The 22,921-nt window shown below is 41.3% G+C and overlaps 1 protein-coding gene across 1 annotated transcript in view; it reads left to right on the top strand.

The window, feature by feature from the left end:
- LOC126125798 (short transient receptor potential channel 4-like) overlaps positions 1-22,921 on the top strand; it is a 282,592-nt gene that overhangs the window by 212,506 nt on the left and 47,165 nt on the right. The window contains exon 9 of the mRNA XM_049915137.1: positions 12,522-12,637. Within this exon, the coding sequence (XP_049771094.1) occupies positions 12,522-12,637 (116 nt within the window). The remainder of the gene's footprint in view (positions 1-12,521; positions 12,638-22,921) is intronic.

Here is a 22,921-nt window from a genome sequence, read left to right as displayed (position 1 = left end):
ACTTTTCAGATTATTTGATGTTCCTTTTAATATTCATGATAGCTCATAGGCATTAATTACTCATGGTGCTATCTACAGAGTGAGGCAAAAGTCTGGATACACCCCTGTAAAAGTTGAACAGTATGAGGAATCATAGTGGCATCTGCTATTGGGTGTCTGTACATGGGGGCACAACTAACAAGAGCTGTGGTGGCAGCAGCAGTCATACTGAAATCTGCCATCTTGTATTTGGGTTACGTGTTTCAGATGGGAAGGGGGTCATGTGGAATATCATTTTTGAACTCTCTCTTTCTCAGGAGCCCCCAGGGGCTCAGCATTCATTTGCTGGGTACGGGCTTGGCGACCCCGGGGTTCCTGAGCTGGGGACTGGTAAGCGCCACCAGTCCCCTGTCACCGTAAGCTCTGAGCAGACTTCAGCGACCACCGTGCGGCGCGGCGGTGGAACGTTGTGTGTCTCAGGGAATGGGGATCTTGGCTTGACCGCCCGGATCGCGAGGATGGAATAAACCTCTATAAAAAAAACCTCAATCTCAAGGTGTGCTGCGCGCTGATGAGATGCATGGCTGTTGAGGTGGAACAGTCGATAGCGGGCAACCTCTGGGGAACCTGCCGCACCTCAGTTGTATAAGGCTTACCTAGGCACGCGGGGCTCTGTCTAGGTGGACTTCTAGTTCCCTAGCTGCTCGTGGGACCGAGGTGGATCCTTCGAAATCCTCTTTTCTTCCTCCCAGCGGAAAGGGTGGGCCGCTGGAAGGTTCTAACACCCAGTCTCTTAAGAGGGCCCGTGCAGTCAGTCCCCCTGACTCCGGCGCTTCTTTGAACAGTCCAGTCTTAGGTAACATAATGCATTCTGGTAATCCGAATGTGTTTCTCATTGTGAAACGGAAGGAGGGTAGTTTCGAGAAGGTTTCGCCCTTCTATATACAAAAGGGATTGGAGGGAATCTGTGGCTCCTTAAAATCGGTGAAGCGCTTACGTAATGGGACCTTGCTAGTGGAAACTTCCACTTCCCAGCAAGCAATTAACCTCCAATCTGCTAAAAGCCTTGGAGAGTATGCCATAGACACTGAACTGCACAGCACCTTGAACTACAGCAAAGGTGTTGTGACATGCCGGGATCTAGTTGACATTCCCAAGGAAGAACTGCAACGTGAGTGGGCTCCAGAAGGTATCGCTGATGTCCAACACATAATGAAGAGGGTTGATGGCACTCTTGTCAAATCCGACTCCTTTATTCTGACCTTCAGTAGCACAAAGCTTCCTGAACATGTTAAAGCTGGCTTCCTTCGCCTTAGTGTGAGGCCTTATTTCCCGACCCCAATGCGCTGTTTCAAATGCCAGCGTTTTGGTCATACCACCTTAGGCTGTAAAGGCGAAGCGACTTGTGGAAACTGTGGTCAGGCTGCCCATGAAGGAGTTGGTTGCTCGTCTCCGGCTAAATGTATTAATTGCTCTGGGAACCACCCTGTTTGGAGTAGGGACTGCCGAATATTTTTAGAGGAACGCAAGGTCCAGGAAATAAAAACAACCAAGCGTATCCCCTATGGTGAGGCCAAGAAGATCTATAAGTCGATGCAACCTCCCACATTTGCTACATCTTTTGCATCCCTGGTTCAGAAGCCTACTCCAAAAGTCGATGCCTCAACGCAGACTGAGGTTGTGAGTGTTGGCACTAACACCTGCAGCTGTCAGTGCACTTGCAACGCAGCCAGTGTTTCAGAGCCAGTAGCACCTACTCGAACGGCAGACAAAGGTACAGTGGCGAACTTGGGCCAGGCCCTGGCGCCTCCAACAGCTGAGGCTGTTCCCAAGCTCAGTGCGCCAATTACCACACCCACATCGGCTCCCCCAAAATCCACCAAACCACAGAAAGCTATTGTACAGCAGCAACAGCGCGTCAAATCCCATGGTAAACCATCTGACCATGCGGATGTTGTTTTAGGTGAGGCTTCATCTGACTCTTCCCCAGAGTTGATGGAGTACGATGTATGTGTGGGGCAATCATCTCGTCTCACGCCTGCCCCTCCACCTGCTGCGGTCTCCCCGCCCCGTCGGAGAGACAGGATGAAGGTGCTACCCCCAACATAGATGGCTTCCATACTCCAGTGGAACTTGCAAGGGTTCAGGACGCATGTGGAGGAACTTCGTCTACTCTCTCAGGGTAGACCACTGTGTCTCTGTCTCCAGGAGACATATTTCCATCCATCATACTCCCCTGAGATACGAGGCTACACACTCCACAAAAAGGACGACCTACGTGGAGAGAGAGCTAGAGGAGGCGTAGGTATTTTCGTCAGGACGGACTACCACTCCTCGCCTCTCTCACTTACGACAACTTTACAGGCCGTCGCTGTGTCCGTGCACGTGCGTCATCCATTGACTGTATGTTCACTTTACTTGCCCCCAAATGATGCTCTTGATGAAGCGGCCCTCACTGACCTTCTTACCCAGCTCCCCCAGCCATTCATTATTTGTGGTGATTTTAATGCCCACAATGTGCTTTGGGGCTCTGCAATTACCTGCCCCAGGGGTAGAGCAATTGAGAGGCTTCTCCTGTCATCCTGTGCCTACTTGCTTAATGGAGGACAGAGTACTCATTTCTCCACAGCGACTGGGTCGTTCTCTGCCATTGATCTCTCGCTTTGCTCTCCAGCTCTTGCCGCCAGTGCTCACTGGGAAGTGGTCGCTGACTTGCACGGCAGTGATCATTTCCCAATCTGGATTCACCTGCCAGATGGCGTGGGCCCTGAAAGGAGACCACCACGATGGGTGCTCAGTGGAGCTGACTGGACACTTTATAGCCAATTGGCCCAATTCGAACACTGTGCGAATGTTGAGGTGTGGGTGGATCACATCACCAAAATGGTCCACCACGCCGCTGCAGCATCCATTCCACAGTCCACAGGCCACCGGAAGAGGCCACCTGTGCCTTGGTGGAGTGCCGAATGCCGCTCTGCAATCAGGACGAGGCGTGCAGCTCTGCGTCGGTTCAAGTGTCGGCCAACTGCTGAGAATCTTGCAGCCTTTCGGGTGGCGAGGGCAAGATGTCGTCGCGTTATTCATGAGAGCAAGAAGAGGTCATGGCAACAGTTCCTGAACACCATTAATCGTTCCACCAAAAGTTCCATTGTGTGGGACACCATCAGGAGAATTTCTGGCAGAGGAGGGAGGTGTCCCATAGCTGCTGTAATGAATAATGGCACTCTCCATACGGATCCGCGAGACATTGCCCAGACTATGGCAGCATATTTCGCCACAGTTACTGCAACAACCAGTCAGGATCCAGGTTTCCAGCGCCATAGAGCCGTTGCTGAGAGATGTAATCTGGACTTCCATTCCACCTCTCATGAAGTTTACAACTGCAAATTTTCTATGTGGGAGCTGGATTCTGCGTTGTCTGGAGCTCGTGACACATCCCCTGGACACGACAGGATCCATTACAGTATGCTATGGCACCTCACATTGCGCAACAAAGAAATCCTCCTCGCACTTTTTAATGCCATTTGGGCGTCGGGTCACTTTCCTGACGCGTGGTGTGAGGCAGTTTTAATCCCTTTTTTAAAACCTGGGAAAGACCGCACAAGCCCAAGTAGCTACCGTAGTATTGCCCTCACTAGTTGCATAGGGAAGACCTTGGAGCGGATGGTCAACCGCCGCCTTGTCTGGATGTTAGAATCCCGGCAACTCTTTAGTCGCTTTCAGTGTGGGTTCAGGAGGTTTCGTTCCACCTTCGATAACCTTGCCCTCCTGGAGGCGGCTATACAACAGGCTTTCCTACGCCATCACCACCTTCTAGGTGTATTTTTCGACATCGAGAAGGCCTACGATACTACTTGGAGGCGTCTCATCCTGGAGCAGCTTCACGAATGGGGTTTCCGTGGTTGTCTTCCTCTTTTTATTCAGTCTTTCCTCTCGCCACGATATTTTAGATACCGGATTGGTGACGTCCTGTCTGATCGCTTTGAGCAGGAGAACGGTGTCCCTCAGGGTAGCGTTTTAAGTGTGACTCTCTTTGCCATCGCTATTAATAGCATTACGTCCATAGTGAAAAGTCCTGTCCAATGTTCTTTGTTTGTGGACGATTTCTCTTTGTTTTGCTCTTCTTCAAGCCTTGCAACGACAACTCGTCAGTTGCAACTTACGATTAGGCGTTTGGATGACTGGGCGCAGAAGAGTGGTTTTAAGTTTTCCACCGAGAAGTCTGTATGTGTTCTTTTTAACCGTTCTCGTTCGATTTTAACCTTTCCTGAGTTGAGGATGAGGGACACTATGCTTACTTTTAAAGACACGGTGAGATTTCTGGGGCTCGTTTTTGACTCGAAGCTCACGTGGTTACCTCATCTTAAAGACCTGAAACGGCGGTCACTTAAGGCTGTAAGTATTTTAAAATGTCTTAGCCACAGTACATGGCGAGCTGACAGGACTTGTCTGCTCCAGTTTTACAGGGCGTTTGTGCGATCTCGGCTCGATTATGGGTGCACGGTGTATGGGTCTGCGAGGCCTTCTTACTTAAAGTTGTTGGATGTTGTGCACCATGAAGGGCTTCGGTTGGCCACTGGGGCATTCCGAACTAGCCCCATACCAAGCCTCTGTGCAGAGGCTGGTGAACCGCCACTTCATATGCGGCAACGGCTACTTACAGTGCGCCAGGCGTATAAAACTTTGTCCACACCATACACCCCTGCATACCATACCGTTGCTCAGCCTCCTCTGGCACGATTGTTTCATAACCGGCAACGTGCGACGCAGCCCTATGGGATTCGCGCACAGGATTGCCTCGGTGCGATGTCTATGGCTGGTCTTCATGTTTTACGTCACGGTTGGAGCAGATCTCCACCTTGGCTCCTCCGGAGACCCAAACTTATTTTAGATTTGACTAATTTTAAGAAAGCTGGCACACCAAATTTTACGTTCCAATCTCTGTTTTTTAACATTTTAGATGTGCATCATGGTTTCACTGCCGTTTATACTGATGGCTCCAAACAGGAGACTTTCCTTGGCTGTCCTGTGGTGTTCCCTGATCATGCTACCCGGATTCGCCTCCCTGCTGAATATACCGTTTTCGCAGTGGAGCTCCACGCGATCCTGACGGCACTGGAGCAGATGCATCGTGTTCGGGGCGATCGATTTCTTCTCTGCTCCGATTCTCTTAGTGCCTTACAGTCGCTGCAGAACCTGTACCCGACTGAAGAGATGGTCCAGCTGATACATGACCAACTGTACTTGCTCCAACGGCGGGGTAAAGAGGTATCCTTCTGCTGGGTGCCTGGTCATGTCGGCATATGGGGCAATGAACAGGCTGATCGGGCTGCCAAGGAGGCCTGCAGAGAGCAGGATGTGGTCCAGTGTCCCATCCCCTTGCAGTCAGTCATCGCTGCACTCCACAGGAAGTGCATGGAGTTGTGGGAGGACGAATGGCTGGCGGTGACGGCCAATAAACTGCGGTTGGTAAAGTCAACCACTCGGCCGTGGCGTTCCTCCTGCCGGCTGCTCAGGCGGGAAGAGGTGGCGCTCACACGTCTTCGGATTGGGCACTGTCCTCTGACACATAGCTATTTATTACGGCGGGAGGATCCTCCATTTTGTGATGCTTGTGGTGTGCACATCTCTGTCCGGCACATTTTAACAGACTGCATTTTATACCGTGATGCAAGGGCAGAAGCACAAGTTGATGGGGATCTGCCCTATGTTTTAGCTAACGATGAGACGTGTGTGTCTAGGGTTTTTAAGTTTTGTGATGCGTCTGGACTCTGGCCTAAACTTTTAGGCTGGAGGTTTTAGTGTATTGCAGAGTGGCTGACTCCTCCCTTTTTTCCTTGCGGTCAGCCAGCCACTTACATCTGCTACATTGTTTTAGTACCCTCTACCTTTTTCTTCCCGTGTTGTTCATGTTTTACTGTTGACGCCCTGCTTCATCCCACGCTTCGGTGTGGGTGAGCACATGTTTTTCAATGATTGTTCCCCGTGTTTTCTGTTCCGTTATATGTAAATGTTCTGAGTTTTTTTCTTGACACCCGTCTCACTATGATACTGAACGGGCGCTGAAGACCTTGCTGTCGTGCGCCCACACAACCCTTCTACTACTACTACTACTACTACTACTACTACTACTTTCTCAGGAAAGCACATGTGAAATCTGTTTTAAGATATTTTTATATGTGTAGGTGTTACGACCTGTTAAAGTTTAGAATACCTGTCAGAGTCGGCATCACAGCATAAATGCTCAATATGACTGCCTTTGCACTGGACACACAATCATAGTCCTTTTTGCTGGTACTGCTGCACATGTTGCACAGTCGGTGGGTCAACAGAGGCACACACCTCCTCAGTATGCCAGCAAAGATGGCCTACATTCTTGACTTTTATCTCATACACAATTGATTTTAATTATCCCCACAGATAAAAGTCAAGATGTGTAAGATCAGGGGACTGTGGTGGCCATTTGATAGGAGCACTGTTCATCTAAAAACTACCTTACTTCAGTAGCATGGTGGCGAGGTGCACCATTATGTTGGAAAAGGTTGGGAAATCACCCTGCGGATTCAACAGTGTTGGAAGCACATAGCCACAGAGCATGTTAAGATACCTCTCCTCATTCAAGGTTCCATCAATAGACACTGGATCCATGATTCTTTTGTCCAAAATCCCACACCAAACCATCACTTTTTCACCACCAGCGCCTTTACAGGGATCCATCCACAAGGGGTTTGCATCTGACCCCTTTGTTTTCTTCTCTTTGCAAATAAAAATTAGCTTCATCAGTGAACAAAACTGCCATATGAAGTTTGGATTCCTATTACACTGGTTCAGAGTGCATTCTGAAAACTGCAACCACTGATCATGGTCATCTCCAAGAGATGATGTTGCAACTGTAGCTTTTATGGGTGCCATTAGTGTGTGTGCAACAAAAGCAGGATTGAACATTGGCTGACACTAGATATTGCTGATAACTGGCATATACTGTGATATGGACTTTTCATGAACAATCCCACAATTGCTCTTGCAGTCTCCTTGTTGGTGGCTGTTCCTGGGTTCCCACCATGTGGCTTGTCCACACAGTACCTGTTGCAATAAATTTGTCCAATAACTTGGATACTGTTATATGTGAAATTGCATTTTTCTCAGGATGCCAGGCATTGAAGTCAGCAGCAATTACTCTGGTACTTTGTCCACCACTTATTAACACAATTTCAATGTGTTCCTGCCTGTGCAGGTGTCATTGTGGGTCATCTGTAACAACAAACAAACTTGATCACCACCTTGCAGTTTCAAGTTTTAACAGGTCATAACTCCTACACAAATAAAGATATCTTAAAATAGATTTCACATGTGTATTCCTGAGAAAGAGACAATTCAAAATGATATGCCACATGACCCCTTCCCATTTGAAACACATAACCCATATGCCAGATGGCAGATTTCATTCAAATGGCCACTGATGTTGCCATAGCTCCTACAAGTTGTTCCCCTACCCACAGATACCCCATACCAGACAACATTATGATATCTCACACCATTTGGCTTTTATAGGGGTGTATGCAGACTTCTGACTCACCCTGTTCTCTCACAAAAAGCATCAACACCATAAAAACTTTTCTTCACAACACATTCACAACAGCTTATTAACCACAGATTACACAGTCTGCCATGAATTGCAAAACTTGAGCATGGTATGTACAATATATCAATGCAGACTCTCTTTACAGATTGAACATATCTCACCACATTATGATATCTCACACCATTTGGCTTTTATAGGGGTGTATGCAGACTTCTGACTCACCCTGTTCTCTCACAAAAAGCGTTAACACCATAAAAACTTTTCTTCACAACATATTCACAACAGCTTATTAACCACAGATTACACAGTCTGCCATGAATTGCAAAACTTGAGCATGGTATGTACAATATATCAGTGCAGACTCTCTTTACAGATTGAACATATCTCACCACATACCTTATTTTCTTTTATTTTTACATTACTATAACAGTCATCACAGCAATTAAATTCAGCATCAGGCATCTTCTTCTGCTGCATGGCCATCAACTCTGGGAAGATTACATCTGGCGATCCTCATGTAGTGTAGAAAACTACTGTTGGCTCCCATTTATTTGCTGTAACACTCACGTAATTGTAGTCTTTTTTTACAATTTAAATTTCTACTAGCATGCATTCATTAACCAACACTAAAATAAAATGATAATGTGACTAGATGTATATTGTTGCAGCAGCTGGATTATGGGATGGTTCACTGATGTACGATTTATCGTCATGACATCAGCAAGATAATGTTTCTTTCCACAAAGCTGGAAGTACAAAATTGTTAAGGGTTTCACGGCAACTTGTTGACAAAATGCCTGTTGATGCATGTTCTTTAGCCAATGTTTGTTTTATGACTTTTCTGATGTTTTGCCAGCAAGAGTGGCTGGTATTGTCAGAGCTTCACTCTCCATTGCTAGTGATGGACTGGAATCAGCTCATGGCCACAGACTATAGGTGCCTGATGTCCCATCGTCCAAGGGCTTTACCGAGGTCATTACTACTGGGGTTCTCCCCTTGCTACCTGCAAAACCCATTCACTGCAGCACAAGAATCCAGGATCTGTCCACCTTGAAAAAAGAAGAATGCCTCAAGGCAAACTGATACGCTGTGGCACACAACCATTGCAGTTAACAAAGTGAGAACCGTCCACAGAAAAGCCCTTGGACATTGGCATGCCAGGTAGGTATAATGGCTATGAGCTTGACTCCAGTCCACCACCAACAATAGAAGGTGAAGCTTTGACAGTGCCAGCCATTTGGGTTGGCGAAACATCAGAAAAATCATCAAACAAATGTGAGCCGAAGAACCCGAGACAAAAACCAACAGGCAATTTGTCAATTTATGATACTACTATGATCATTGTGTTTATTACATAACTCCACCACATGCACCCTTCAATAACTCTGAGAAGTTCTCTAGATTGTGTAGTTCCCAGTACCTCCAGAGATCTATCAGCATTTGGATGAGTCACATCTAGCTTTATTAGGTGCTATGTGTACTGCAAATAGCAGGTACTCTGGGTGATAGCAGGTAATAGCAATGTGACTTTGCAGTATATATAACCTTTCTTTTTAAATAATTTAAATATTGATGGTTAATCAGTTAGATACAAATGATGAAAGGCTTACCAACTGAGAAGTTTATAAACAAAACAATAAAAATAACATTTCATTCAGCTAAACAGTGCAACCCCCCCCCCCCCCCCATGAACCATGGACCTTGCCATTGGTGGGGAGGCTTGCGTGCCTCAGCGATACAGATGGCCGTGCCGTTGGTGCAACCACAATGGAGGGATATCTGTTGAGAGGCCAGACAAACGTGTGGTTCCTGAAGAGGGGCAGCAGCCTTTTCAGTAGTTGCAGGGGCAACAGTCTGGATGACTGACTGATCTGGCCTTGTAACACTAACCAAAATGGCCTTGCTGTGTTGGTACTGTGAATGGCTGAAAGCAAGGGGAAACTACAGCCGTAATTTTTCCCGGGGGCATGCAGCTTTACTGTATGATTAAATGATGATGGTATCCTCTTGGGTAAAATATTCCAGAGGTAAAATAGTCCCCCATTCAGATCTCCGGGAGGGGACTACTGAGGAGGATGTCATTATCAAGAGAAAGAAAACTGGCGTTTTACGGATCGGAGTGTGGAATGTCAGATCTCTTAATCGGGCAGGTAGATTAGAAAATTGAAAAAGGGAAATGGATAGGTTACAGTTAGATATAGGGGGAATTAGTGAAGTTCGGTGCCAGGAGGAACAAGACTTTTGGTCAGGAGAATACAGGGTTATAAATACAAAATCAAATAGGGGTAATGCAGGAGTAGGTTTAATAATAAATAAAAAAAATAGGAGTGCAGGTAAGCTACTACAAACAGCATAGTGAACGCATTATTGTGGCCAAGATAGACACGAAGCCCACGCCTACTACAGTAGTACAAGTTTATATGCCAACTAGCTCTGCAGATGATGAAGAAATTGATGAAATGTATGATGAGATAAAAGAAATTATTCACTCGCACACACATATGTAAGTCTTTCCGCTCCCGGGATTGGAATGACTCCTTACCCTCTCCCTTAAAACCCACATCCTTTCGTCTTTCCCTCTCCTTCCCTCTTTCCTGATGAAGCAACCGTTGGTTGCGAAAGCTTGAATTTTGTGTGTATGTTTGTGTTTGTTTGTGTGTCTATCAACCTGCCAGCACTTTAGTTTGGTATGTCACATCATCTTTGTTTTTAGATATATTTTTCCCATGTGGAATGTTTCCCTCTATTATATTCATATCATTAGACTGAATATTTATTTATTTATTCGTCCATAGACAATAAATATTGTATAGGTGTTGCCAAAATTAAATGTAAATTTATAGGAAACAATCTGTGCAAAAGGAACATACAAAATTTTACATTAAGTAGTACAAAATTGTACAAAAAATGTACACAGAATAGTACTTGGTCATACAAGACACAGTAATACAAATTTTTATACATGTATACTAACTGTATTGTAAGTGCATTGTCTGTTTGCCCTAAGGCTTGACTTTTGTCTTCCCTAAACAGAAAGCCCTTATATTCACTACTATAATTCAGTACAGATTTTAAACACTCAACAGCTGTCCATCAGATTTAAAAATTAACAGAAACCTTAGGGGATGAAAGACAGTGTTTTCAGTTTTGCCTTAATATAAACACAATTAGAATTATTTATTGGCCTAAATAGTCATTTACCAAGTAAAAACAGTGTTCAAGTAGAAATTCTTTAAATTCTACTTTAGATCTGTTTTCATCTTCTAACTTTCTGTGAACTGAATAGTTCGAGCAAGAGCCGTAGACAAAAAATCTTCCATGTTCAGTGATTGGCAGGCTAAAGACCTTGCAAATACTGAAGATGGTTCAGATACAGTACACCAGAATGTCTGTGAAGTTTCCCCCCTTGTTGTATTAAGTGATGGATTGTATGCTGTGCTAACATGTGACATACTAAAATCTGGATCTTCTTCAACTGAATGCAGAAAATGTTTTTTTCTGGTCGAGTGTATGAGCAAAACTTATTCTACATTTACACCTCATCTGTGGTACTGCATATTTTGTCTGTTACATGGCAATAAATAGCAGCACAAAGGTTAAACAACCTGGCTGTGTTCTGTCTGGATATGAATTTTGATACAGTTGTTAAGCTTCACAACTATCACCACTTGCATACTCAAATAATCTTTACCTACTCATTAAATTAAAATTCTTTGATGATTAATTGGAACACTTATCAGGTAACTCACACTTGGAAAGTGATACATTCAAGATAGATTAATTTCAAAGGTACATAAATGTCAAACATAAACTTGTCTGCATAACAATAAATCACCACTAATGATGCAATGAGTGCTTCAGCACATTCACTTGTATCAGTATTTTCACTAGAATAGCGAACAAAATTAGTTTTGAGTATTGGCTACAAACTTCCATTTTTACGTTTCATAAAGAACACATTAGTCTTAAACATTCACAATAACTCAACAACAAATGGTTCTTGACGCATGCCTATTTAACTTTTTTCCTTACACCCAATGTTTCTAAAAGTATTTTTGAAACACACTATAGGTTGCATCAAAGCTCAATCACCATTTCTTTTCATTTAGTTCCCGCTTCTCTATTTTTTAGGAGTGCTAGTCAATAGCACTTCTTATTTTTATTGATGTCTGTCAGAATTTTCTCAATTGTTCTGCTGAATTTCTATTTCAAATTTTTAACTTTAAGCATCAACATAACAATATTGTTATATGATTTAAAAATTCTTTTTGAATATGTTACAGCACTATTTACCAACTTTCAGAACTTTTGTTGGATATTTGCTACATTTACTGATATGAGGAATAATCATATAAAAAAGATATACTTTGTGTAAATGTTTGTTAATGACATGTAACTTTTTAAATATCTCAGCTACAAAATATTCTATAGATTACAGTCAGTTTTTTGGGGTATAATAAGTTTTGTGTGTTCCAGGCAAAATTAAGATCTGTAGGTATGGTGCATTTTCAGACTAACTGACCCAGTTATACAAAAATGGCAATTTTAGAATACTGCCCCTCCCTCCCCCTCTCCTCTCCCCCTCCCCCATCCACCCACCGCCACATCCACACACACCACATATCCCTCGGTTAATTTTTTGTGTATGCCCCTGCCTGTTGATCAACGCAATAGACTTCTGAACTGGTTAGGAAAACACTGTAAGAACAATATCAACAGAGTTAGTAAAATATGAAACAACATCACATCTCTCTGAAACATCAACCCCATATTGCCACACCAAACTGAATAGTTTAGTTAATATAACAGTTCAAAAAATAACATTGATTACATAGTTTATATGCCACTTCATAGAAATTACAGAGATTGATATATGGAGTGAGACTGTCAATATATTTTTATGAAAAAGAAATTGTTCATAAAGATAATGGTGCTTAAACAATGTGTTTTATCTTCACAGTGTTTGAAGTCATTTCAGTTATTGTGATGCTCAACATGCTCATCGCTACGATGTCCAATACTTTCCAGAAGGTGACGGACAATGTTGCCATCGAGTGGACTTTTGGCAAGACTGAAGTATGAAGCTAACCAGTAATAATGTTTATTCACTTGTAGTTGCATCTAGCATCTAATGGTGTGTATATGTACAAGATACAGAACAACTTATACACCACTTTTACAAATACAATAACAAACATAATTAAATGAAAAGTATACAATAACTAAAGAGCTGAAATGGAAAAGGATGTAAGTGCCGAATTGGTCGATATTCCAATTTTGCATTGAAAATGTCCTACATGCCAGTACCAATGGCCTTGAGAGAGAGCTAAGTGAAGAGCAACTACTTGCAGTTCCCACTGACACTGATAGATGGCATCTGATGTAACTCCACGGTTGTTGGCGTGGAAAAGGTTGCATGTCATTCAGTATTCAGTGAGAGTTGATGCTGTGCTTAATGAAGTCTGCAAGCTGAGTTATATTCACCACTCATTTAAGCGTGTTTTGACATTTTCTAAAGAATTGTGTAGAGCTAAGATGTCAAGGGACATCCCAAAAGTGAAGGAAGTGTGTAAACCTCCAGACAAGGTATGTTTCAATCAGTTCTTTGTTAAATATAATGACATAACCAACTCATTGTTTGCATTAAACTCCTTCATTATTATTGCTGACTCGCTTTGTTCATTCTATCCAGGCTTCCTGCAAACGCCGATATGTATGCCAATCATTGAGCAATAGTGACATCCAGAAGCTGTATGAGGATTTCTCACATTTATCAAAAGATGCCCAAGGCACATATTTAAGGAGTCATATTCATTTGACAAACATTGCAATAAGATGCCATGGGAGCTATGAAGACCCAGCAGACAGCAGAAGACTATTCCAACACAGTAAGGTACCGTGCGGATCTGTAATAATACCTTCCTAGCAGTATTCAGAATATTGAAAAAGAAAAATCAACTTCTCTTGGAATGTTTAAAGAAATGAGATGTTGATTCACACCTCAGCACCAGCTGGAAATATGGTGTGACAACTGCGCCGGTCAGAATAAGAACAAGATGGTGCTGCTGGTTCTAGTGTATCTAGTAGAGAGAGGATACTACGATTCTATTGAACTGAATTTTCTGGTCTCTGGACACTCTTATACCCCTTGTGATTGAGATTTTGGCATTATTGAGAAACAAAAATGTGTTTGCAAAGCCATGGTGCCAGAAGAACTTCTTCCTGTTGCACAACTGATTTCAGGTGGTGACAATGGCAAAATCTGATTTCTTTGATGTCTTCCGTGCTTGTGATGAGATTATGAACACAGCATCATTACAGATTACTAACAAATCATGGATCAAAGTGTCTGTGACAGATTTACCACAAATTAAAACAAAGAAAACCTTCAATGAAATGGAAGCATGGGAGCATCATACTATTTTCAAGAAGGGAAAATTTGAAGAAATTGCCTAGATCCAAAATATCATCAGTTCTACAAGGCCATCTCTTCTTCCTAACTTTTTATTGTTGTGTATAACAATGCTTTCAATAACTTTTGTTAATATCTTTAGTTATTATTATTCAAAACACATAACTAAACTGATTGTACCTAAAAATTAGAAGAAATGAAACATTTCTTAAGTCCCATTTATTTTCTTAACGTCTGACATATTTACTTTTTGGCACTTACATCATTTTCCAAGTCAGCACTTCAATTATTATGCAATATGGGCTTAAATTAGATCTAGAACTTCCCATATCTTTTTGTTTTAGCAACCAAAAAATAAAGTAATGCTTAAAAATGAGCACTGTATAATAGTCTAACTGTTACACTAATGCAAAAAGTAACTAACTGAAATACAAGTAACAAAAAATGGAAAAATTTTGCAGTAAACAAACATATTTTAATATGATTTTATGTATTGTAACTGCATGACACAGAGAATATTTCTTCAGTAACTCAGCAGCAGAGGACTGTTTAAATTGCGTTCAGTGTGTTCAAATTTTTCACTTCAGCATGATAATTACCCAAGTTTCCAGTTGGTGCCTATTATGATTATATATATTCTTACGTTCGTTACATCAAACAACTGAAGTTTTTCTAAACTTAAAAAGTTCCCTAAATGTGGTTGCAAGGAACAGGCAATGAAATTAGCCTCATGAAACTGATTTGATAATAACTTGTGGATGCATATTTTTTATAGGTTTAAGAATTTCATTTTTCATTTGAATTTATTTTGTATTTACTTGTTTATTTACAAAAATATTTTGATGTTGAACCTCAAGAGAGTGAAACCCTATCAAAGGACTCATCATTCTGTACCATAATGTCTGTCACAGGACTGACTGAATATTCTGAATGAATAATGGAAATTATTCATTATATTTAAAAACACCATCATAGAGCAAATAGGAAGAGAGGGTCTGCGGAAGTTGCATGTAGAAAAGCTATATTAGAAACGAAAAATGGCAAATCTCCTGGAGTTTACATTACGTGGAAATGATCAAAGCCACTGCTCAGGAACCAGTGGTTATGTAGAACAATGATAGTATGGGCATTTGGAAAGATTCTTGATGATTGGACAAAGGCAATTATTGTATCTCTCTTTAAGAAGTGTAACAACATGTTCTGTGACAATTACAGAGGCATAGTACTACTGTGCCACTGCATGAAGATTTATGAAAAGATAATTTTACAGAAAATCATGAATAGGATAGAACCACAATTAAGAGAACAACAACAAGGATTTCAGTGAGGGAGATCAACAATAGATGCCATATCTCCAGCCAGACAGGTTGTAGAAAAGAAGAAGGAATTTGGGAAAGGCATCATAGCTGCATTCATAGATACAAAAAAGGCTCACAACACTTTTAGAAGGGAAGAGATATGGCAAGATCTGGGTAGACTGGAATTGTCAAAGGAATGCAACTGAGAATCAAAAACAGGTACAAAAACTGGCTGAACTGTGTTGTAATGGATGACAAACAATCAGAATGGTTTGGAAGGGATAGAAGGGTTCGGCAAGGAAGTGTGCTCTCATCTGTTCTTTTTAATATAGTCATGGACAACATCACAAGGAAGGTTCGTCAATGGTCGACAGCAGATGATATGAAAATCATAGCGTATGCAGATATGATGATTTGGGAAGAAAATGAACAGAAATTGGAAGACCACCTAAATACCTGGCAGAGTGTACAGTAATTGAAAAATCAGACATGGAAATAAGCTTAACAGAAACTGAAGTTACAAAAATCAGCAGGAAAAATGAAAAAAATGAGGGATATAAGTTATAATTGAAAACTTGTTACAGAAGTAGATGCTTTCAAGTATTTAGGAAGTAAATTAACCAAGAAAGGAAACATCAAGGATTAAATCTGGAGAGAACAGAAAATTGTTCAGAATTTTATTATTGTGTATTTGACATAATTGGAAATTGGAAAATACGTGCGAAAGCAAAGATTGTGATATACAAGTCATATTATTTGCTCATTTTGACCCTTGGATCAGAATGTTTGATTGGAACAAAGAAAGATCTGGGCTTTCTACAAGGTATCCTGGGTAAGATGAGAAGGGGCAGGTAAGGAATGAAACAATATGAAACATCCTCCAGATCAAGCCCCTGAAAGAAACTATGGAGAGAAATAGGCTCAAATGGTGTGGCACCATTAAAAGAATGGAACCATAAAGACTGCCAAGAAGATCACTAGAATGGACAGAATCTGGACATAAGACCAATAAGAAGACCACAAACAAGATGAAGGAACAAGGTGAAGAATGATGTGAACTGAGGAGGTGTGCTGTGGGAGGAGATACTGCCTGATAGACTGTGGGAGTTGAGATGTTTGGAAGAGGCTCTGTGAATGACCCACAGAAGAAGAAACGTTTCAGGAAGAAGAAGATTTAGTACTCTTCATCATAGAAATTGCTCTTCATTTTAATATCCACACACAGAGAAACAAAGTTACACTTTCTTGTTTAGATTCTCCTGTTCAGTTGGCTTGCCTCCAATTTCTATTGGCTCTCTATGAATTGGATGATTCCTGGATGAATAGAAAAGCATATGAATACTTTTCTTATATTCAACACATTTTTATTTTCATGCAGACAGGATGTGGCCTATCAATGATATCAACTACCTACACCTTCATGGAATGAATCAAGATGTCATGAAATAACTAATTTGCATCAACTAGTTGACCCGTGTGAGTAATTCGCACTATACACTGATCAGTTACTGGTAGGTAATATAGTAACTAAGAAATACGTAAATGCAAGTACTTATTAATAAAAAGTATTATATTTTGAGTAGTAGTGACAAATATTAGTCTCATTGTAAAAAGTCAATATCATTATATGCATTATGATTAATTGTAAAACATATAAAAAGCAGGTATTAATTTCTTTTTTTAAATTATTTTACAAAGCTTATTTGAAAATAATGTTAGCAGTTATAATGTGATCATCTTTTACTATCTGGCAGTATGTGTCTTTAGGATAAATATAAATGTCACTGAATGTGCGAATTCATGAGAAAGTCGTGTATAACTGTCCATGCAAACAACAGGTTCTAGAAAATACAATACTGCCTTTTGAAGTGTCTGACCTTGTGCTTTATTAATGATCATAGTGAAGGTTACTTTTAATGGGAATTGTTTTCTAATCATTTGGAAAGGCATGGCTGGATCAGAAGATGCGATGTTATGCAGGGTATGAGCTCAGTTTTATCAGTGTCAATGAATTTAGCAGTGACAATATACTCATCTAAGGGATTTACTACTAATCTTACACCACTGTTTAATGCATGATTAGTATTAAGATTTCTAATTAACATAATACACAGCATTTGTCTTTAAAAGTGATTGATGACATGATAAACCAGGTGGATACACAGAATTCAAAACTTCTACTTTATACAATTGAACATAGTTTATTTCTTCAAATCGGACAAAATCAGAATTGCCTTTTCAAGTAACAAACTGGAAATGACATATTCATTAATTGTTCTACTATCATGATTTTTGGACAAAGAATCACCATTGAATAGAACTGCAAAAAATTGTGTTCATCGATTTCTGTGGCATAGAGTCTGAAAGAAAAAAAAAACTTTTGCAATTACAATAACATTGTTTAAGAATTTTGATCATTTCATTAAATTAATCCGTTTGGGTTTCCAAACCACCATTATCCAATTTAAGAAACCAAGTGAAAATGGGATCACCATTTGCCCTCATATTTTGAGTCAACTTATGAGTTTTAGCATGAGACCATAAGGGTGATCATTTAACTGTATTTTTGACAATGGCTGTTCTTCTGGCATGTCTGATGATGGGTAATACTTGACAGGAATCTCACCAAACAGAATTATTTTGCCTCCGTAGGAGAGATTATCATTCATGATGTCCCTTAAAAGATGATAGCACTTTGCGCATCTTTGGGAACACTGAAATCTTGTCCCAAATGATGAGATCAGAGTCATGGAGAAGTTGTGCATCCTTGTATGGGTGCCAACAGATGAGATTGGTGTTTCATGATGGGTGCAGGTAGTTTGAAAATCGAATGTTATGTTCGTGTCCCCCCCCCCCCCCCCCCCCCCAGTTGTAGATTGTCAGTAATGCCTATCCATTTAACTATTAAAGCAACCTTGTTTTCATCCCAAAATGTGACACAAAGTATTATAGACAAATAGCCGGCCGGAGTGGCCGTGCGGTTCTCGGCACTACAGTTTGGAACCGCGTGACCGCTACGGTCGCAGGTTCGAATCCTGCCTCGGGCATGGATGTGTGTGATGTCCTTAGGTTAGTTAGGTTTAAGTAGTTCTAAGTTCTAGGGGACTGATGACCTCAGATGTTAAGTCCCATAGTGCTCAGAGCCATTTTACTATAGACAAATGTTTTACTGCATCCCCCTAGTCAGTCAGTGAAATAACGATTTAAAATCTTATTTCGTACTGAATGTAAGACTCTATTAGCTATTGCCTTCTATTCTTTGTTTAGCTCTTCGTAAGCTGTCTTGCTCTTCATATGTTCTTTGGCCAGCCGAATTGTTGGCAAGCTTTTCCATTGTATTCAGAAACATTCTCCAATTCTAGAAGCAGCAGGTTGTGGAGTTCAGGGGACATGTGCTGTCTCTTAAAATGCATCCTTAAATGTTGTCTGAAATACAGGTATATTAGCAGAAGAATGGAATCTCATATATAAATGATGGCAAATAGCCATCTCAATTTTGTTGGCATTTGGTGTCTGACAGCTTCCTGTAACCATTCTTTCCATTTGGTATTATTAATGACTAAATGTAATTTTTCTGCAGCTTGGAGAAATGAGTCCCACAGTGTTCCATCAACTGTGCATGTATTGTCAAATGACAGCAGTTCCTCAATGTGCAGAAGTAGTACCTGGAGGTAATATCTTTCAGCATTTTGTTTTGCAGCATCTTATATTGGCCATGTTTGCAGTTAAAATTGTTGGGTGTGAGGTCCGCCAGTTATGCAAAATACCGATTTTTTTCAGTACCCAGCCAACAGCATTGGTTACTGAGAAAAAATGGTGTTTTGCATAACTGGTGGACCTCACATTCAACAATTTTAACTGCAAACACAGCCAATATAAGGAGCTGCAAACCAAATGATGAATATTTCGTCAACTAGCCAAGCATTCCCCAGCAAGCTCTACAACAAATACAAGAACACCTTAATGAAATGGATACTGAGAAAAAACGGTGTTTTGCATAACTGGCAGACCTCACATCCAATAATATCGTTCAGTGTTGGCTGGATTGACAGTGTAGATGCTTACAAAGCACTTTGTATTTTTCTTGCAAATAATCCATTTTCCTTTTGACCACACAAAATGTTGCTGAATTTCATGGTAAAGGTACTTGAAGATCATAATACTGTCATTGCACAGTTTAAAAAAGTCATGAATTTGTAGTCTCCATGTTGCTCACGAAAACCACATATTGCATGTTGTACCACCATACAGCGAGACCTTCAGAGGTGGTGGTCCAGATTGCTGTACACACTGGTACCTCTAATACCCAGTAGCATGTCCTCTTGCATTGATTCATGCCTGTATTCATCGTAGCATACTATCCACAAGTTCATCAAGGCACTGTTGGTCCAGATTGTCCCACTCCACAATGGCAGTTCTTCAGCATAGATCCGTCAGAGTGGTTGGTGGGTCATGTCATCCATAAACAACCCATTTAAATCCATCCCAGGCATGTTCGATAGGGTTCATGTGTGGAGAACATGCTGGCCATTCTAGTCGAGTGATGATGTTATCCTGGAGGAAGTCATTCACAAGTTGTGCATGAAGTGGGCAACAATTGTCCATGAAGATGAAAGCTTCACCAATATGCTGCCAATACGGCACCTTCTATGACCACCAGCAACATATGTCAGCCCCACATAATGCCACCCCAAAACAGCAGGTAACCTCCACCTTGCTGGACTCGCTGGACCGTGTGTTTAAGTCTTTCACCCTGACCAGGTTGCGTGCAAACACGTATACGACGAGTGTCTGGTTGAAGGCATATGCGACACTCATCAGTGAAGAGAACATGATGCCAATCCTGATCAGTCCATTTGGCATGTTGTTGGGCCCATCTGTACCATGCTGCATGGTGCCGCAATTGCAAAAATGGACCTCGCCATAGATGTCAGGAGTGAACTTGTGCTTCATGCAGCCTATTGCACACAGTTTGAGACATAACACAACGTCCTGTGGCTGCACAAAAAGCATTATTCAACATGTTGGCGTTACTGTCAGGGTTCCTCCAAGCCATAATTGGTAGTTAATGGTCATCCACTGCAGTAGTAGCCCTTTGGCAGCCTGAGCGAGGCATGTCATCAACAGTTCCTGTCTCTCTGTATCTCCTCCATGTCTGAACAACATTGTTTTGGTTCACTCCAAGACACCTGGACACTTCCCTTGTTGAGAGCCCTTCCTGGCACAAAGTAACAATGCAGATGCAATTGAACCACAGTACTGACTGTCTAGGCATAGTTAAACTACAGACAACATGAGCCGTGTACCTCCCTTCTGGTAGAATGACTGGAACTGATCGGCTGTCGGATCCCCTCTGTCTAATAGGCACTGCTCATGCATGGCCGTTTACATCTTTGGGTGGGTTTAGTGACATCTGTGAACAGTCAAAGGGGCTGTGTTTGTGATACAATATCCACAATTAGTGTCTATCTTCTGGGAACTGGGGTCATACAAAACTTTTTTTGATGTTTGTATAATTGGACAATGAAGAGTAGTCCAAGCTCTTAGAGTTTGAGAACTTTGTCACAACTTTTGTAATCTCAGTGAGTGTGTCCTGGTGAGGTTCCAAATATCCTTGAGAAGCACAGGTTTCCTGCACCTCACAGGTTATTCTCTGTGCTGCAGCGAATAGCTTTCTGCTGCCATTGCTGTTTTTTCCGTCTTTGTTTTCACTGATGATAGTGCTGCTGTTACAGATACTTTGAGTGATTGATCTGCCACTACTACTGTGCTCTCCTGTCAGTTTCTTATGTTTCTTTGAGATATTTCTGGAGGCTGAGATATCCTCACACATGGTAGCCCATCATATGTTGTATCAGGTACACAATCTGACTTGTTCTTCTGATTCTTCTCTATGAACTGGAGTAATTTTGGATTTTTCATTCCTTTAAAAACATCTCACAGTTGATTTGAAGAGATGTGGCTTCACTAGCAGCAGAAATTACAGTTGATTGTACAAGGCACATCCGGAAAGTAAGTTTCCCGTATTTTTTAAAAAGCACAGACAATATAGTTATACGAAAAGCTTTATTGGCAACAAGTACAGCAATGTTTGAGCTATTTTTTGACATAGTCACCAAAAGAATTGAGACACTTGGTCATGTGATCATGGGATCAACTTTTGTATTCCTGTGACTGCTGCCTGTGAATGAAATACTGGCCAGAGGTCATGAATTTATTGTAGTGCAAGAAAAGATGGAAATCACTGGGAGAAAGATCAGGAATGTATGCTGTATGAATAAACAGTTTTGTGCTCGGGTGTTAGGTTTTTCAGCAGCCACCTGGCATACAATTTCTTGAACAGCAGGCACTTAGTGACATGCATCAAGGATCACGATAATGAACAAAAAATTGTACATGTTGGGAGCTCGTTATGTAATTTACCAGACTGGCATATTTTCACTATAGACATTAAACATAAATTTTACATGGTAGTGAACATATAACAGAGAGCTGTTCATGAGTTCACTTCTAGCTGCTGATTTTTGCAATATTATGTCCAAGTGGATGAATTCTAACCTTTAGAAAGCCTGACTTCAAATTTGTGGTCACATGAGTGTTGAGTTCTTCCACCAGCAGATGAATAAAATGTGGAAACTTACCAGAATGAAATTTTCACTCTGTAGCAGAGTGTGCGCTGATATGTGGACACTTACCTTTTGGGACTATGGTGCAGCATCTTCCTGAAGATGTGGCTTTCCACACCTCTAGGATACATCTCCAAGCAATTTTCATGGGCCAAGAAACTCTGTTCCCCAGTAGTTATGTTAAATGAGTGGAGTTCAGCACGAAATACAGAAAAGAAGTATTTCTTTCCTTGCAAAGTTTGAAACCATTGAGTTTAATATAGTGGCTAAGGTTGTCTCCTAGGACTCTCTTTTTATCCAGTTTCTTCTAAATGGACACCACTGTCTAGAATCAATCTGATTCTTTATCAAACTACCCACTTTTGGTGTGGTTGTACCTCATCTGTGGAGGGTCAGCCATGGTCCACAAATTCCGTAATATTTCCAATTTATAGCTGACATGTGGTGGAGCCTCCTGACCATTTGCATTGCCACAGAATGTTATTGACGTACTTGCCTTGGGTGAATTACAAATTTGTTCAAGATATTTTACTCCAAACTTTGTGAACACCTTTCTCATGCCTGGATCATCCACAAGACAGGTTTCATCTAATTCCAGGTGTTTGTGGAAAGCACTTCAGGCAGCTCTTTCCTTGGGGTTTGAAAATATGTTTTCAGAATTTTGTTGATAACTGCAGTATGTGCTAATTTTATGTTGTTGCTCATTACTTGGGATGAGTGATTACTATTCCACAGCAAAAATAATCTGATGTAATACTCATGATGTAAGTTATTCTTGAATCCCTTCACTGTTCAACCTAATTGCTCCAAGTAGTTCTTGACAATGGGTCTCAAATCATATTCATCAATAGGAAGTCCAAAATGGCTGACAGCTTTAATGTGACAGTGGATCTCAAACAGTATGTTCCGACAGAAAATCCAAAATTGCTGACAGCTTTAATGTGATCTACAAATGCAGATCCTTCTACTGAAACAACCATAATTTTTCATCTTTATAATTTAACATGCACTTTGGTATGCTATA

The sequence above is a fragment of the Schistocerca cancellata genome, chromosome 1, assembly GCF_023864275.1.
Source record: "Schistocerca cancellata isolate TAMUIC-IGC-003103 chromosome 1, iqSchCanc2.1, whole genome shotgun sequence".
In the NCBI taxonomy this organism is placed as follows: Eukaryota; Metazoa; Arthropoda; class Insecta; order Orthoptera; family Acrididae; genus Schistocerca; species Schistocerca cancellata.
This window is presented reverse-complemented; position numbering and strand designations above follow the sequence as displayed.